Source organism: Chaetodon auriga, chromosome 5 (genome assembly GCF_051107435.1).
Source record: "Chaetodon auriga isolate fChaAug3 chromosome 5, fChaAug3.hap1, whole genome shotgun sequence".
Classification (NCBI taxonomy): Eukaryota; Metazoa; Chordata; class Actinopteri; order Chaetodontiformes; family Chaetodontidae; genus Chaetodon; species Chaetodon auriga.
The window spans coordinates 16,123,142-16,139,664 of NC_135078.1; the positions used below are offsets into that span (position 1 = coordinate 16,123,142).

Consider the following 16,523-nt stretch of genomic DNA (forward strand, 5'->3'; position numbering starts at 1 on the left):
GCGCACCTGGGGCGCATCAGTCTGATTCGGGCTCTCGACTCTACCTGTTGCCGAATTATCCTGAGTTCTTCGACGAGTTTCGAATTAATGTCCTTCGTCAGTATCTCCCAGTCATGTGCCGGTATCTTCCTCGTGTGCTTTTGTAAACCTTATGTTAGATTCTTTTTGCCACTCACGTGTGCTTTTTTTTCTGTTTCAGTGCCTACCAGCCACGCGCCCGGCGTTTGTTCTGCTTCAACCCGTCCAGTGGTTTTCCTGTTAGTTTTCCCCACTCGTTAGGAGTGCGCCTTTTGTTCACAATTATTGTAAAAAAAAAAAAAAGTTCTTTATCTTGTCTCTGGTCTGCATTTTTGAGTCCAAGAAAAAATGTATTCAAGGCGAAAGCCTGCGAGTCTGACTGTCTATATGACTCGTGTGAGTGGCTCTGTCTCCTCTGAAAGTCAGACACTGAGAGGTCCAAGAGCCCCGGACCTGCAGTGATAATGAAAGGGGGGAAGGAGAGTGGGCGGTGGGTCAGGAAGGTGGGGGGCTCTCCAAGCCCTCATATTAAATCAGACGAATGGAAACGTTAACATGAGTTACATCCTCTCCAGGCTGCTGAATGTAAAACCCTCCACCAGGAAAGCCCTTATCAATGATAATGATTAGATTTACTGTGAGCCCCCTGCCTAATTTTGATTAGCAATGCATTAATAAGTTGCTTTGTCTTTGATAACCAGGAAATATGGATAACAACACCAATAACTTTATTTATATAGGTCTCCATTCTTTTTTTGTCTTCATTTTTTTCACTGGTTGAGCAGCAGTGACTGCTAAATAGAGTAGCTACAATAACTGCTGAATGGACTGTGATAGGGTTGTGGCTGCCCTGGTGGGCAGTTGCTGGCAAGTCAGGCTTGACATGTAGGTTATCCTGGACAATGCACTCTTTGTAGCCACGACCAATGCTTTTCTGTGTCAGGGAGGTCATTAGAAAAACAAGCCAGTTAGAAAAACTGCTGGAGTGTATCAGGAAAAAAAGCATATGCGAAGGGTCAAGCCTGCCATCATCGCCATTTCAGTTAGATTATCATTCCAACGTTCGACAGTTATCTACGTACTGAAACTAGTTAAGGTAGCAAATCTATTTATTCAATAGTGAAGTATACAAAACATCGCAGCAAACATTTCAAAAGCAAAGGTTATGAGAATACTTCAAAAATGCCAAAGCAACATCTTTTGTATTTCCTCAGTGAAAGAGGTACTTGTGGTGCACCCAAGAGTACACATGTACTGTATGTGTCTTATCCTTTATGAAACTGTCAGGCTGCTAGCCTCTCCTTCATCCTGATGGTCCAGGAGCAGTTTATGAATGTTCTGAGAGGTGAGAGAGGGGGAGAGAATTTTAAGAGAAAAATAAACCATGAGAATATTAGTGCGCATGATGGTGGACAGCGGAGGAGAAGTGCTGTACTACTTTACATTCTCATTCTCTTACTGGAGCAGGGAAGTGATGAGTTTTCATAGAGACTTACTACGAGCCGGTAGTGTGTTGAGGTGTCCATCAGGCTCTGGGTGACAGGATGCTGAGAGAGAACAGAGAAGGGGACACAGTCCTCTGGCTTGTAGCCCAGATCTCTGAATATATGCGCCAGGTGCTAGAGGCCAGCAGAGATGAACAGTATTACATGAGGGACGAGTTTCATGTTAGAAAATGGATAATTTGGTACAGAACCAGCCTTTAAAATGCAATCAGGTATCCTGCAAACACGAGAGAATGAGTCATATAGAAGCTTTACACAACTTTAGTATAGTGGGGATTTTTTGTCAAGGGCTTGGCCTTACATCTTTGATATATTTAGTCAACCCTTTCTTTCTTTCATCAAATTAACCATTTATTTATGTATTTACATAAAAGCCCAGTTTTGACTTTCATAGGACGATACCTCAGTGTGCTCCTCCTGACTTAGGCAGTTAGAAGGAAGGAGGTTGACATCCTTGATCTTGGTGACTTTGTGGCAGATGACAGCAAGGAGAGCATGGATGGACACTTCCTGCTCCCCCAGCAAACTGCTTGATACACACGGAGACTCTTCTGTGGAGCTGAGCTCTGTGGTCTCTTCTATACTGGGCATAGACTATATACAGAAGACATAGAGTCCTGTTGATGTGCAATAGTTGGTACCGAAGAGAAACATTAACACTCAAGTTTCATTCCAAAACAGATGAGTAACTAGAAAAACTTCACACATGCTGATACGTTATTGTTGGCATTATTGAAAATAATATTTCTATTAGAATTTTGGACCATCTGAAGATATTGGCGACAGAAAATAATGATGTTTTTGACAGTGGAAGATGAAGAAGATCAAGTGCTTTTCAGAAATTTCATTCATTGTGTGAATTAATTCACTCACCTTGACAAGATGGCTTGGTGAGGAGTACTTGAGATGTTGTCCCAGCACTACACTAAGAGCTCTGATGAAGCCCTGTCTGGGGTTGGGGTCAACTGCAAAGTACTGCAGCATGGACACATAGAACAGTCGAGGTGGAGAGAATGAGTGGTCCCCAAACAGCTGGAAAAAGAACTACGAAGGAAGAGCAGAGGGATATGTATCTTATTTCTTATTTGCAGTGCAGTTCATTTGGACGTACAGTATACGTAAGACTTTTTGGAATTAAGTTTCCAGGCATTTTGGGTAGTTTGCCTTGCGTAGGTTAGCCAGATGGTCATAAGGTAGAGGTTCAGAGGGGTCCTCAGAGACGGGCTGGATGCTGTCATTGGAAAACCACCACTCTGTCTGATGAGAAAGGAGGCAAGAGAAGCAATTAAAGCATTTCCTTTTACATTCAGGGAGCTGAGGTTGTGTGTGTGAAGACACTAACCTGTAGGTACTGTTCCTCGTTTATGTAGCCTGTGTTGCCAGTATCTGCTGCCTTGAAATGTTGCAACACGACCAGCAGCTGTGTTAAGGAGGGAAATGGCCAAGGGAGGGCAGCACTAAGCAGAAACCGACGCCAGTCTATCAGTTCATCATCGTCCGTTAGCAAAGATACAATCTCTGTCATCTGAAAGCAGGAGAGAAATGGACAAGTAACTGCATAGTGTGGGGCAGGAATGTTTTGTGTCTTGCTTTGCTTTCACTGCACTGAGGTAGTTAGCAGAGTGCTATTTGATCATATAGTTATTTTGGTTTCAAAATTTTTTGTCGTTGACTGAAACTGTTCAGAACTGTCTACCTTGTGACCTTGTATATGGTGCTATGAAGCAAAAAGAAAAGAAATTATTACCCAAATTTTTGTTTGGACTTCTTTGAGGAATACCTGTCTTTCATTCATGTCGATCCAGTGATCAGGCACGGTGTCTCTGCCCATGATAACAGAGTTGATATCCCTGAGTAAACTGAAGAACTCAGAACTGGAAATAAGGCCTGAAAGTCACAAAAGGAAGGAAAAGGATAAGTGGACGATAGATAGTTTAACAGCAGGATAAATACTGAATCACATCACAACTTGTCTCCCCTACATGTACCTGACGGAGCAACAGTGCAGAACTGTTTATGGAGTGACTCTAACTGAGTGATGGTCAGAGTAGACTGTGTGGGTTTCTCCAGAGTAGGTGGACGGGGAGGGGGAGGCGGGCTGGCCACCATGTTGCAGTCTCCATTCAGGTAGAAATCAGTACCGACCTGGAGAAAAGAATATGGAGAAGAAGGTAATAGAGTCTGCAGCCGTTGTCCTATGTTACACTCTGGAAGAACAATTCAAATTTTATCCTACACTTACCCTGTAGCTAAAGAAAGGATGGGAGAGATACCCTTTAACTAGTGAGCACCACTCTATGCCGACCTGGGGTTGATAGTCAATATCAATACATTAATACAATTAGAAAGTCATTACGTACCAACACGAGCTCATTCTGCAATTTAGCACCAGTCTCTATGTGATGGCGAGCCACTTTTGACAGTTGATCAATACTAGAGAAAAGGAGACAGACACAGATAAAACATCAGCCATGTCTTCAATGTATCATTACTGACAAAAACACTCTGACCAGGCTTAATGGAATTCAGTCTCAGTGGAGGCCAAAATCTACATTTTTTAACAAATGCTATGTATTTTTAGTTTCTCAATTAATACTGTAGTTTCAGAATAACTTCCTAAGCACTAAATGCATTTAATTGATTTGAATATCTTTCATGTTTTGTGATTTTTTTTTGACCAAATAAATACAGTAATAAAAAAATAAAATAAAATCAGTAATAAAATAAAATTAAAATGCAATAAAATGCAACCTTCATACTGATGTCCGTCTATATGGACACCATACCATATCACACATCAACCCACACTCATACTGTACCATACCTCTTCATTTCTGCGAGATAGTGTACTTCTAACCACTTCTCCATGCTGCGTAAGATCTCTTCAGCTCTGCTTTGCAAGGAGTGCACCATCACCAGACCATGACCTTTCACCAGTGCAAGGCGGACCTTCGCTGCATTCTCTGGAAAACACACACGTGCATGCAGGAAGACATACAGAGGAACAAAACTATATAAGTATATTGACCATGTATACACACACATGCATGCATGTACTATATGTGCTCATATACATATGAATACACAAACAGACTTAGCTGCATGTAATTATCCTTCATTTTAGAGTTCTTAGAAAACAGAGCTACTTAGAAAATTGACCACATGTTCCTATGATGATTGAATAAATTGTGGTATAAAGAAACTGATGAATCTCTTAATGTGTGTGTATGTGTGCATACCCTCATGATCCAGTGCAGCAGCATATTCTTTATGTATTTTGTTTTTGACTTCTTGATTATGACTGTTTTCTGAGATTTCATTATCAGGGCTGGGTGCCGGAGGTGGGGATGGTGGACCTGGGGGAAGAGGATGAGGAGAAGGATAATGATGTAGAAGACTTACTGAAGCATACGACTCATTCTGAGAGGGCACCTTCTATTGTTTTCTTAAAACTTAAGACATAAGACATGCCTTTTGGTTTTTTTGATGACGGCTTCCTTTTTTCCTTTTTCTTTGCACTTGCAGAAGCCCTCACCCTCTCCTTCTCTTGCAGTCTCTCCTTCTCCTCTTTTGTCTCCCCCTGGTGGGCTTCAGCTGACACCTACACATACATACCACCCATACACATCAGGAGTGGGGAAAAAACTATATACACCTTCATAATATGTTGATGTGAACTCACACACAGAGCATTACCAGTTTGTTAATGGCTGTGAGCGCCTCCTCATAGTCAGAGATCAGTTTCTCATGTGGTGGCTAGAGTTAACAATGACAAGGGTCAGTATCTCATACTGTAAGACTATAAATCCACATATCACCTTTCACTAAACAATATTTAAAATCACTGAGAATCAAAAACATCTTATAAGGTAGCACAACTGGAATCAACTAAAATAAACAAGGATAGCAGGGAATATAATATCTATGGCAATCCTTTATGAGTACAAATGAGTTCATTCTAAAATAACAAAATCAGCTACAGACCTTGAGAAAGACTAAAGAGTCAAAGTGAATGAAGGCTACATAAAGAGAGGCAGGAAATGTGATTTAATGTGACCTTGACTGGTTCAGTCTGACACTGGTCTTTTGTCTTGGAGACCCCTTGTGAGGAGTCAGGACGCCTGGGGACGAGGAGAATACCAGAGAAGAGGAGAAATTTGTTTATGTGTGCATGTGATTATGCTGGCAAGTATTTGGCCTGTGAGTAAATGACAGCATCCATCTTTAAAACTGACTGCAGTGAACTTAATGGAAACACTGCATGCAATAGTTGCTTCTACCGTACAATTTAGGTGTCTTCTTGTCCTCTCCATCATCCACACTTGTCTTCGTTGGTTCAGTACTGGTGGACCAAAATAAAAATGTTACTTTCTGCACTCACCATCTATAAACTATTCACAATTTTGTCATTTCATTTTATCATTTATATTAAAATGGTTAGGTTGCTTTTGATAGTGTGTTTCTTGCCTCTCGTCCTGGTCTTTAGTATCTGGTGTGCCCAGTAGAGGGATACAAATAGTATTGGAGGGTAGCTCAGGCAGCACCTTGCTGTACATGCTCAAATAGTAGACCCTCAGAAGACAGAGTGTGGCCTGGAAACGGTCCACCTCCACCTATGAAACACAACAATCTAAGATTATGGTAGATCACAGGGACAAGATACATATTAGACATACGTTCCTATATACCATAAAAACAAAGAGATCACAAAAAAAAACACAGAATAAAGGAAAATAGTCCATAACATGAACTTATAAAGTACAGAATTTAAATGATCCAGAATTTAGCTTTTTTGTTGGAGTTACACAGAAACAAAAAATGTACCTGCATGAGTATAGAGTGGTGGTTAATGATGACGGCAGTGTGGTCCTCCACCCAGCCTTCACCCATGAGAGCAGCTCTCTCTTCCTCGTCCTTTTCCTTACGCTTGTCACTAATGTCCCACAAACGTTCACACAGTTCCTGTACACATATCAGTAAATCTTCATATATTCTAGATCTTCAATTTTCAGCACATTTTTACACTATTTTCAGGAGCAGTTTAACAGTATCTGCACTGTATTATATTATAAATCCTTCTTACATCCAGTCTCAAATGTAGCTCTGCTTTGGTTTCTTCATCCTCTCTCATATCATCAGGTATGCTGTTAAAGTCCTTCTGCCACTGAGACACTAACTCCTGCTTCAAGTCTGGACGCCCCAGGTGAAGCTTGTACTCCTCTCTACAGATATAGGGAACCAGGTAATAGTTAGGTGTGTATTTATCAGAGAGATTTTTTTAAATACTTTGCTATTAACATGAATTAACTTGTAGAATATTTCTGACAAATAACCTAATCTAATGGTACTGAGATTAGGGTCACAGTCAACTGTAACTCAATTCTAACTGTACTATATTGGAGAAAAGACGGACACTGAAAGGTGTTCATTATGCAAATGTTTCGTTATGTCCTTATCTGTACTTAGTGTCCTACATGAAATAAGCCATGTTCACACAACATCCAAGGCCTGGCACAATACCTGATGTTGTATAGGCGACGGATAATAACAGTGCGTTGTGAGCGCAGCTGCTGCATCACTGTCTTTATGTTGTTCACATAAGAGTCACACAGTGTGTCCCAGTGGGAGCACAGGTACTCTGGGATCTCCTAAAAATAGAGACGGGGAGGGGAAGAGATGAACAGATGGTAACCCCCAGTGGGTGTATCTGAATATCATGTTGAATGTCATTGAAAAAAAAATAAAAATCAGGGAGAAAGAGATTAGGAGTGCATTTCCAAATCTAAACATAAATAGAAGTTGTATCCTACTGGGGGAAGGGGTTCATCCACATAGACCCAGTTGGATGAACCTGGGCAGGGAGAGGCAGACTTAGGTGGGTTCTTGGGGACCTCCTGAGAGTCCTCATTGGTCACTGAGGAAGTTGACGCCTTCCTAGAGTGCCCTATTGATAAGCCAGAAGAACAGTGCATAAATCACTATAACAAACTATAATGAATCATATTCATTGAATGCTAAAGAATCATAGTTTGATATTAAGTGACTGAATCAATAAGAAACTCACAATGGCTGTGTTTTATTATTGATTACAGCAGGGGGAAAGTAATTTAGTGGCAAACCATCCTAAAATAGACATTGGTGATCATACTTAAATTATCACCAACAAGTCAGTCAACATGTGTCAGTAGAAAAGATTTACAAAACACATCACGTTCCTGGTCAGAAGATTTCATTTATAAATCCTCTCTTTGAAGCAGGGTTTCTTTTGTGATTAGGATTCACTTTAAAATGCGTACTCCACAGACTACTGGTTAAATCACCTCTGGGGGAGTGTGTGCTGGATTTGGAAAGTGACTTTGCACTTTGGGCTTTTTCCTCATTGAGGCTGGAATGGGACTCTGTGGGGTCAGGAGCTTTGTCTGTGTAAACCGTAGGTTGCTCAACAGGTGGAGGTGTGGCTGAGGAGGAGGAATCTGGAGCTTTCCCACTGTCCAGCACTACATCTTCAACAGGAGGAGTGGCAAGAGCTGATAAAGGAATATATATCGGAATATTGTGAGTAAAATATTATGTTTCTTTGAGGGAATCATCTTCAAAACGTTCTTTATTCTAGAAACACAAAGACTATCATAATCTGTCTGAAAAAAAATTAAAACCTTATTGTAACATTTATTTCCCAGTCTTACAGAACAATAAAGAAACAGATTCTGAGTGGGATGGGGAAAAGACCAAGAATTTAAGTCTACAAACATTCTGCTAAAACTGTAACGACAACCACTTACACTCCTGTGTTTGCATCATAACTTGCTGCAGGATGGACTCCACCCTCTTGTAAAGCTCCTCCTCATCTACATCTGCATCAACACGGACCAAAATGTTCTGCTTTCCACCAAACCATTTCTCTAGTTTTGGCCAAGTGTCATGAAAAGCTGCGATCCTTGAGAGGGAAATGGGATGTTAGATATTAGACACTCAGTCATGCAGTGGTAGTAATGAATTCATGTCAGTGTAGTTTCCCATTTGATTCTTGTTTTTCACCTGTGTGGAATCTGTGCCACATACAAGTTCTTGTCTGTGGGATGGGAGGCTGTAGCAGTATCTGTATCTGCACCAGGTTTGGGAGCAAGAGAATCACATCAACACACAAGCGTACAATTTAACTGATTACTTGTGTATGTATACACGCACACACCATCTAACAGATCATGCTTAGGTGCATGCAGATACATATTAAACTCCCAGCAGTGTAACGTACCCGTCTTACTGAATCCACGCTTGACCACGCATTCGTCCGGGATATCCAGCAGCAGAGCCAGGTCCAGTACAGGAGCTGGGGATGGTGGAGGTTTGGGTGGACTTGGATCAGCAGCAAGGTCCACCCTGCTGCTTGCAGTAACATTCCCTGTGTCCACAGACCCCCCCAGGGCTTCCTCTAGCAGGTAGGCCTGGGTGATGTCCAACGGAAAGCCATCCAAGATCCAGCCTGACTGCGCTGGGACCTGCCTAGTAAGGCACAGCGAATATTTCACTGTCTAGAGAGCACCTGTGGAGTTGTTGCTTGTTCATTTTGTTCACACTGTATATAAAATTAAGATTGTATCATTGAGATTTCTCTGAAATACTGATGTGATGATAAAAATGAGACACTACAATTGACTCAATCTTACATACAGTGTCTTATAGCAGTACCAGTTATGTGTTTACCTGATAGCCGCTACTATAATGTCCACTAACAGCTCACTGGGGATGGCGTTGCCTTTTTGCAGCTCTTTTTCTGCAGCTGTTCCCTGCATAGCCCTTGTAGACAGCTGGGTAAGAGACACATTCAAGCAAGAAAAGAATCAAGAAGTTAATTCCACAAAGGTACACAAAATCATGTTTATTACTCTGTATTTCTAATTATTCAATCTCCCCAAAAGTCATTATTCTGTCTGCGAGGAAAGCAAATCTTAATCTGGTTAGTGATATATATTGAATACAGGTTACATTGTGTCTGAGTAAATGCAAAACACAGTCAGGCGACACTTACTCTTAAGTTACTGTCTCTACTTTGCTCTTTAGCGTCGACATCTGAGAAACAGTGGCAATACAAGTGACATCAAATCAGAGAAGCAGCTGTGTGAAATACTTAATATGCAGTGCATTTTTATTACAACCAAGAAAACACACTGTGATGTACAAAATAGCATAGAAGGGAATCATGCTGGGTTCAGTAACAGACCGGGTTCCAGTGATGTGGAGGATGTGATCAGTTGCTCATTGTCTTTCTCTTCCTGCTGCTCTGTGGCCTGTAGATTTTGTAAAAAAAAAAAAAAAAGGATAGGATTGTTTTAAAAGATGAGATGTCTAAGATCATTGAGGACATTTTAGGGCCATAAGTGTGAGGTGAGACTACTGAGATTTTATAGTCACGAATAATCCTTTTAAGGCAAAATGATACTGGTGAAGTTACAATCCTGTCATACTGTATCTGACTAACCTCCTCTCCACTCTGGTGAGCACTCAGAGCCTCCTCAATCAGCCTGTCAGCTGACAAGACATAGATGCCGTGGGCTAAAGCAGAAGACAACATCCTCACCAACAGATAAGCCATGCTTTCTTATTCCACATCCATTTTTAAAGTATAATTTCAGTACAGACATAATTAAGTGACGGGACATTGCTTGCTTGTGTGCATGCTTGCAAATGTGTTCGGACAACAAGCCGTGTACCTTCAGCAATCTTGGACAGGCAGGTGGTCTTGCCAGAGCAAAACTTGCCAAGGACACAGGCCTTGAGGGTAAATTGAGGAAATGAAGGTGAAGAGGGTTCCATGATGGGTTGATGGACAATGTTCCGCAGTCGCACGACAACATGTCCAAGAATGTTGTTGTTATTCGGGGGTAATTCGGCCTCCCCTGCTTCCTCTGGCCATGCCCACTCACCTATCATATTCTGACAAACATAACACATAGCTAAGACAAGGAGGATGTTCAGCATTCAGACAGTTCAGCGACATACTGTGTCAGTCTAGTAATGCTTGATAATGCTAGTGAAAACAGCATTCGTTTGGAAGTGTGGGTTCAACCAACAAGTTATTCAGTGCACACGGACAAACTACATGCAAGTGTGTGGGCAAGCAATCAATTCAAAACATGATTTAAAAACATTGCAGTCATGTTTCAAACTCACAGTGTATTCATCATAGTCCTGGTTTTTGAGTATCTCCTGCTTCTTAAGTTCTACAGGGTCTAGTGGGGTACAGAACTCAAACCCTGGCTGCTGGCCCTTTATCGGCTCATAGAGAGGCAGACCACTGAACAGCAATTCCTTCCACTCTCTCATCAGCTTCTCTGGAATCAGACTGGACATGAGAGCAGAAAAAATGACAGGAGGCAAAGCTAGACTTAATAAGTGGAATTATGCTTAAAAAGAAATCTGGACCACACATTTGAAAATGGTTTGACTTGTTTGAACTACTTCATTTGCTGCATGCCAGGTATCTAAGTGACTGCACAGCACTTTCTAATGTCCTCCAAATGTATTCAAAAGAAAACTGTTTTTTGTTTGAGCCTGAAAATTCTTTAACTTAACCGTATTTCAAGAAATGGTTTACCTAACCATGAGCAGAAGAGCTGATATGTAGGACAAATACAGTATATATACATATAAAAAGTGAATATTGAGCAGTGCATATCTGTGGAAATGATGTATTTGGTCATGAGAAGAAGCAGACAGGATGATGACATCTCCTGATTTTATTAGACCACTGGTCAGTTGTACAAAATTGATTCCAATATTGGTAATTTTTTCACAGTCAGATGTCAGATTGTCAATACTTTCCTAAAATACCTTTTTTTAGAGTAGAAAGAAAACAATGAAACAATGATTACAGACAGACACAAACCAATGCTTTAACTGCATTTTTGCCCATATATTTTCTTCTGTTGCTCCTGTTGTTATGAACTTCATTTTACCCACTGTCTGAGTGTATTTCTTTTAAAAGAAAAAAACTTTGATATTATGTTTTGTGGTTGAATGAATAAATGTGAATTAAGAATAAATAGATACAATTTGGAGACATAGCAGAGGACTTGTAATCATCCATCTCTCAGTGCCATCCCTCAGATCATGAAGTGGCCAAAGTCGAAATGTCTTTACAGCACATTCAACGCTTAAAATTAGATTGCTTAACTATTTTTATTTATATTTTTTTTTTTTTACAATCATTTCTGATAATACTTGGTAACTACTGAGAGACACAATTCAAAATTCTGACATTTTCACATACTCATTAATTGACTGACCAAGAAGTTTAAAGCTCAAATACTGTATGCATATTTCTACTGCATCATTAAAAGCAACTGTGTTACGTACTTCCCAGTGAGCAGTCGATATTCTCCAACCTTGGTGGCCAAGTCCACTATCTGCTCCAAAATGTCCTTGCAGCTCGCAAAGTGCTTCTTGTATCTGGTCTGAGCTCGCTCAGCGGCAATCCTGTTACAGAATCCAAGCTCCTTTCTGATCTCTTCGGCATGTTCCAACTTAGCCTGCTGAGCCAAAGCCTGTACCAGGCCCCGGTCAAAAGATGGGATGAGTGCAGAGGAAATGACATGAATGTTCCTGCTAATCACCAATGTTAAGTAACTGATGAAGATGAAAGATGTCACATAGGTCATTTATTGTGCAAACACATAACTACTGTAGGTGTTTTTGTGGGAAATAGCCTTAAAGAGGCATAAAGAAACAGACATCAGATTTTTGTATTCAGTAGATTACTGATATTGAAAGTTGCAGAAAAACGAAAGGAAGATTTGAATCAGCTTCCTAGTTTGCCATTAGACAGAACCTCAATAATAACCCATTAAAGCCTTCATACGTACATACATATAAGAGTGTGATTTTCCTCACTAAATCATCAACCAGGAACGATTATTTCACTTTTTAGGGCAAATGGCAAATAAACAGTTAATCACATGACAACCTGCTCTGGGATTACCTGAAAAATCAGATTAATAACAACGCCACAGCACTACAACCACGGCAAACAACAGCATACTGTATATTTAACACTGAAACCATGCTGGATCATGGCCTTCAGCCTTTGCGAGGCATTAATTCAAGTATCTGTGCCTTCTTTTCAACTAGTCATCTACAGTATAAGTGTGGTCACCGGAAGGATATAACAGTTAAACATATAGTTGTTCATGTCATGGTTCATACATGATTCATACAGAAAGGGACGTCTCCCAGAAGTCCCTTTCTTTCTCTTCAGAATATCTAATACCTTGTTGATAGTATTCAAACTACTCGAATCAACCCTTTCCTCTCTTCCCATGACAATACTCATGCTATCACTGATGCAACCTAATGCAAAGTAACTACGGACAGGATTTTTCTTCTTCTTTAGTCATCCTATCTCACCGCCTCCCTCTCCAGAGCTTCCTGGAAGTCCCTCTCTCTCCGCTGCTGGTACTGCTGCTCTCTGAACAGGCGGTTCTCCCGGATCACCTCCTTCTGAATACGTATCTGAAGGAGCTGAGCTGCCAAACGCTGCTCCTGCTGAGTCTGACGTGTCAGACGCTTCACAAGCTGCTCGTCTCGCCTTGCCTCCTGCAGGGTGAGACAGAGGTGGCTGCTCACTCAATTTATTTTGGGTTAAAATGATGAATGTCAAATAACAAACAGTGTGAAGTCAAAGAGAACAGGACATGTGAGATTTACTTGTAACATATTTTCCATATGGTCTACACAAACAAATGAATAGATGAGTAGATATGAATGATGCGAGAAATATCATTCAGGTAGAGAAACAGACTGTACTGAATGAATCTAAGTGCATATTTATCTTTATCAACATGAGATACATCATCATTTCTCAGTGAGAACAGAAGTTTCACCTCTTGAGCTTCATGGGCCTTGAGCTGCTCCACCAGGAATCTGTCTCGTCTTTTTTCTCTCTGCTCACGAGCTACAGCATTCTCTGCCAGTCTCTGTCGGATATCCTGTATATATTTGCTATTGGATTGTAAAATCAGCTTAGTTCCACTTCCATGCATATCACAGCCCTGGCTGCTGCCACCAAGGGGAAAATCTCCAGGGAAGGGCTGACCACTAGAATTGAAATGATTAAATTTACATGTGTTAAGTCATTGCTCTAATGCATGATGGTGAATGTCTCAGGATACTATAAAACTCCATTAATACAAACATCTAAAAAACATTATACTAAATAAATATAATATTCAGTTAGCGAATGTTTCCTTTTCTCTTACCTTGAAGATGAAGAAAAATCATAAGTAACCAGTTTCTTCCTGTTTGTCTCAAACTGGGCTATTTCAGTCCGGACCATCTGCGTGGACAAAATGGGAGAAATTGTTGTCGAGCGTGACAGTTGCCTCAGAGGTAGTATTGTATACAGAGAATCATCGGTTGAAATTCAGAGTAAATCTGGAAAATCCCAGGGAAGAAAATGAATATCCCCCCCTGTTAACAATGACAGGTGTTAGCAATAACAAGCTATTGGTTTTGAGAATACCTGGAAACATCTGAGTAAACACAAAGTTTTTGGACCGGATTTCAAAAATTCTGGAAAGGATTTTTTTATTGCTTATTCAACAGATACTGTTAACCTGATGTGAGCTTTTGAAGGGACTTCTACTGAGATTTACAGCCTATTGTCAGCAAGAATCAGCCTCTACAAACTCCATGGACACCACTCTACAGCCTACCCTGTGTCAACAAGCCAAAAATATTATTAGTAGACAATCAGGAAATTATCGCATCATGATTTAATCTGAATCACACCTGTGATTGCTGTGCTCTGCGTTGTTGCTGACGTTGTCTCCTCTTTAGGCTGAGCTGTGAAGTGTAGGGAGGTGGCCTGGGAACCTGGACAATAGTGGCCTGGTTACAAGTCATGATGTCATTGTGCTTCCAGTCACACACCTGAAGCTGCAACATACAGATTTCCCAGCTGTTAGGAGCATGAGCTTTCCTTCGTCAAGCAGCTGGGGTTCAAGTGTAGGTTTATCACTCAGTATTGGTATAGTATTACAGTAATGCCCAATGTTAAAGTACTGCAGAGAGTGGTGACTGTGTGACACGTGAGACTGAGGAAAAAAATATGCAAAAAGTCAAGTTGATGAAGATGTAAACTGTAGACTGTCTTAAAGTCTGGTCATAACTTTGATCTTATGTTAAGTAAATGCAGGGAACAAGAATTACAATAGTATATTTTACTTTCCTGGTCTCCAGTACCTTCTCAATATTCTTCATTCTCTGGACATTCTGGACTTTGAGTTGTCTCTTTTGCTGGATGGGATGGATCATCACAGACCTATCATCCAATTGATGGCATTTCTCCTCATAGTGCTGAGAAATTTTCTGCAGCTTCAGATCCACATCGCGTTTCACCACCTGATGCAGTCGCTATATAAAAAAGAGTAAGCTGCTTGAAAATGTCAGTTTTTGTAGATACTGATGTTACGTCAGACTAATAATGTGAACTTCAAACATCAACAATATTAAAAGACTAAAAGAGTCACATTTCACCTTACAGTTTTTCCGCATTGGTACAGAGCAAAACAACTTATCTCAATATGTTTCTACAGAACAAAACATGCTGTTGCTCAAAGAAATTGGCCCCTAACCACAATCATACACAACACATACATCTATGCAGCCCCCTTACATCAGAGTAGATCTCAAGCTCTTTTTTGTGCAGGCCAGAGACGGCTGCAGGCTGCATGATTTCCATCACTGTCCCACTGATTTGTGCGTTCTTCTTCTTTTCAAGCGAGACGTAGAGTTGGTAAAGGAGGCGTGTGGCAACACCCTGCTTCTCCTGCATAAGTTCCTGGGCCGTGTTTATGTCGAAGGAGATCCCCAGTAACTGGAGAGTAGGCTCAAGGCGGGTAAAATTATTCAATTTGGAGATGGAGGTGCTATGAGAAAAAGTGCAATTAACTTTAATGATTATGAACAACTTCAATGAGCAGGAGAATTAACAGTCAGCTATTTTTACAGGAAGAAAAAGCAAAGGAGCTTGTATAAATAGTGTGGCTAGAGAAAAAGAGAGAGAGAGAGAGTGGCCAACTTACTCTTTTTTCATAAACATACTGAAATCGTTCTGCAACTGATATTTATGGAGAACTTCCCCAATTAGGTAACCACTGGAGAAATTCTTGGCCAAGGTCTTTGGCTCTGTGAAGACGAACATGCAACCATTTACGCAGATGACATTTTCAACATATGACCATTTTGTGATGTTGATTGCAAATTTAAAAATGTTTGTTTATCCATTAAAGTCGATTGTAAGTAAGTAAGCAAGTAGGTTATGCTAACCTAGCTATGCAGACTTTTCAGTTTTTCTTTTTTTCCCCGTTTTTTTTTTAAGTTTATAACAACGTTGCTCATAATATCGACTACAATACCAATCAATACCTCTTGCCTCTAATAGGTTAATAATTGTTTCGCAATTTAATATGTTACGTTACCTTCTAAGATAGCTTACATTATTAACTTTGTAAATTCACACGCCTTTTGCCTTTTATTGTGCCAAGGCAGGTTAACATTATTCCTTATCCGAATGGAAGGTCTAGGGACACAGGGCGCCATATGCAGAGATTCTGAAGGTCCTTGAAGCAAATCGGGATTTGATAATGGGCAAAGTAAACAAAAATTGACTTGACTTCACAGTAGTCACAGACATAACTAACTGAACCAGTGACTTAGCATTAGCATAATTAAGCTAGCAGGCAGCTTGATAGGCTGTAACTTTAGATACACTTACCAACAGCTTGTGACAGCCGGAGCTCTTCGTTCAGCCACCTGCATAATATATCCGACATCTTCTTTCTTTGAAGTTCAACTCTGACAACAGACGAACTAATAATGTCGACGTTACTAGATAAAGTATGACTCCTTCGCTCGCCAATAACGGCAGAAATCCAAGTGGTGCTCTGTTGCCATGGTGACACGTCAACTGGGTTTCCCAGCGTGCTTCAGGAGGGCACTCAG

The 16,523-nt window shown here is 40.6% G+C and overlaps 1 protein-coding gene across 1 annotated transcript; it reads right to left on the reverse strand.

Annotated features, from left to right (window-relative positions):
* Positions 1–953: 953 nt before the first annotated feature.
* Positions 954–16,390, reverse strand: spef2 (sperm flagellar 2). The gene is made up of 39 exons (XM_076731101.1): positions 16,297–16,390; positions 15,605–15,707; positions 15,196–15,448; positions 14,763–14,933; positions 14,310–14,456; positions 13,778–13,854; positions 13,403–13,616; positions 12,927–13,115; positions 11,880–12,067; positions 10,695–10,866; positions 10,235–10,457; positions 10,003–10,076; positions 9,745–9,811; positions 9,553–9,593; positions 9,228–9,331; positions 8,779–9,026; positions 8,562–8,628; positions 8,306–8,460; positions 7,844–8,050; positions 7,334–7,467; positions 7,044–7,171; positions 6,607–6,745; positions 6,348–6,485; positions 5,991–6,136; positions 5,809–5,865; positions 5,581–5,644; positions 5,220–5,279; positions 4,995–5,124; positions 4,763–4,879; positions 4,348–4,486; positions 3,884–3,956; positions 3,512–3,668; positions 3,304–3,410; positions 2,866–3,048; positions 2,688–2,780; positions 2,397–2,567; positions 1,926–2,117; positions 1,515–1,637; positions 954–1,356 (listed from the first exon to the last, which is right to left on the reverse strand). The coding sequence occupies exons 1-39, from the start codon at positions 16,352–16,354 to the stop codon at positions 1,291–1,293; spliced, it is 5,175 nt and encodes a 1,724-aa protein (XP_076587216.1). The 5' UTR covers positions 16,355–16,390; the 3' UTR covers positions 954–1,290.
* Positions 16,391–16,523: the final 133 nt, after the last annotated feature.

What these genes read in the sequence shown, in the direction of transcription:
- spef2 (XM_076731101.1), bottom strand. Translation starts at nt 16,354, where the DNA reads ATGTCGGATATATTATGCAGGTGGCTGAACGAAGAGCTCCGGCTGTCA. An exon ending in CCGGCTGTCACAAGCTGTTG is followed by an intron (nt 15,708 to 16,296) that starts GTAAGTGTATCT and finishes TCGTCTTCACAG; the next exon opens with AGCCAAAGACCTTGGCCAAG. An exon ending in GTCAGGAGGAGCACACTGAG is followed by an intron (nt 1,638 to 1,925) that starts GTATCGTCCTAT and finishes GCTGGCCTCTAG; the next exon opens with CACCTGGCGCATATATTCAG.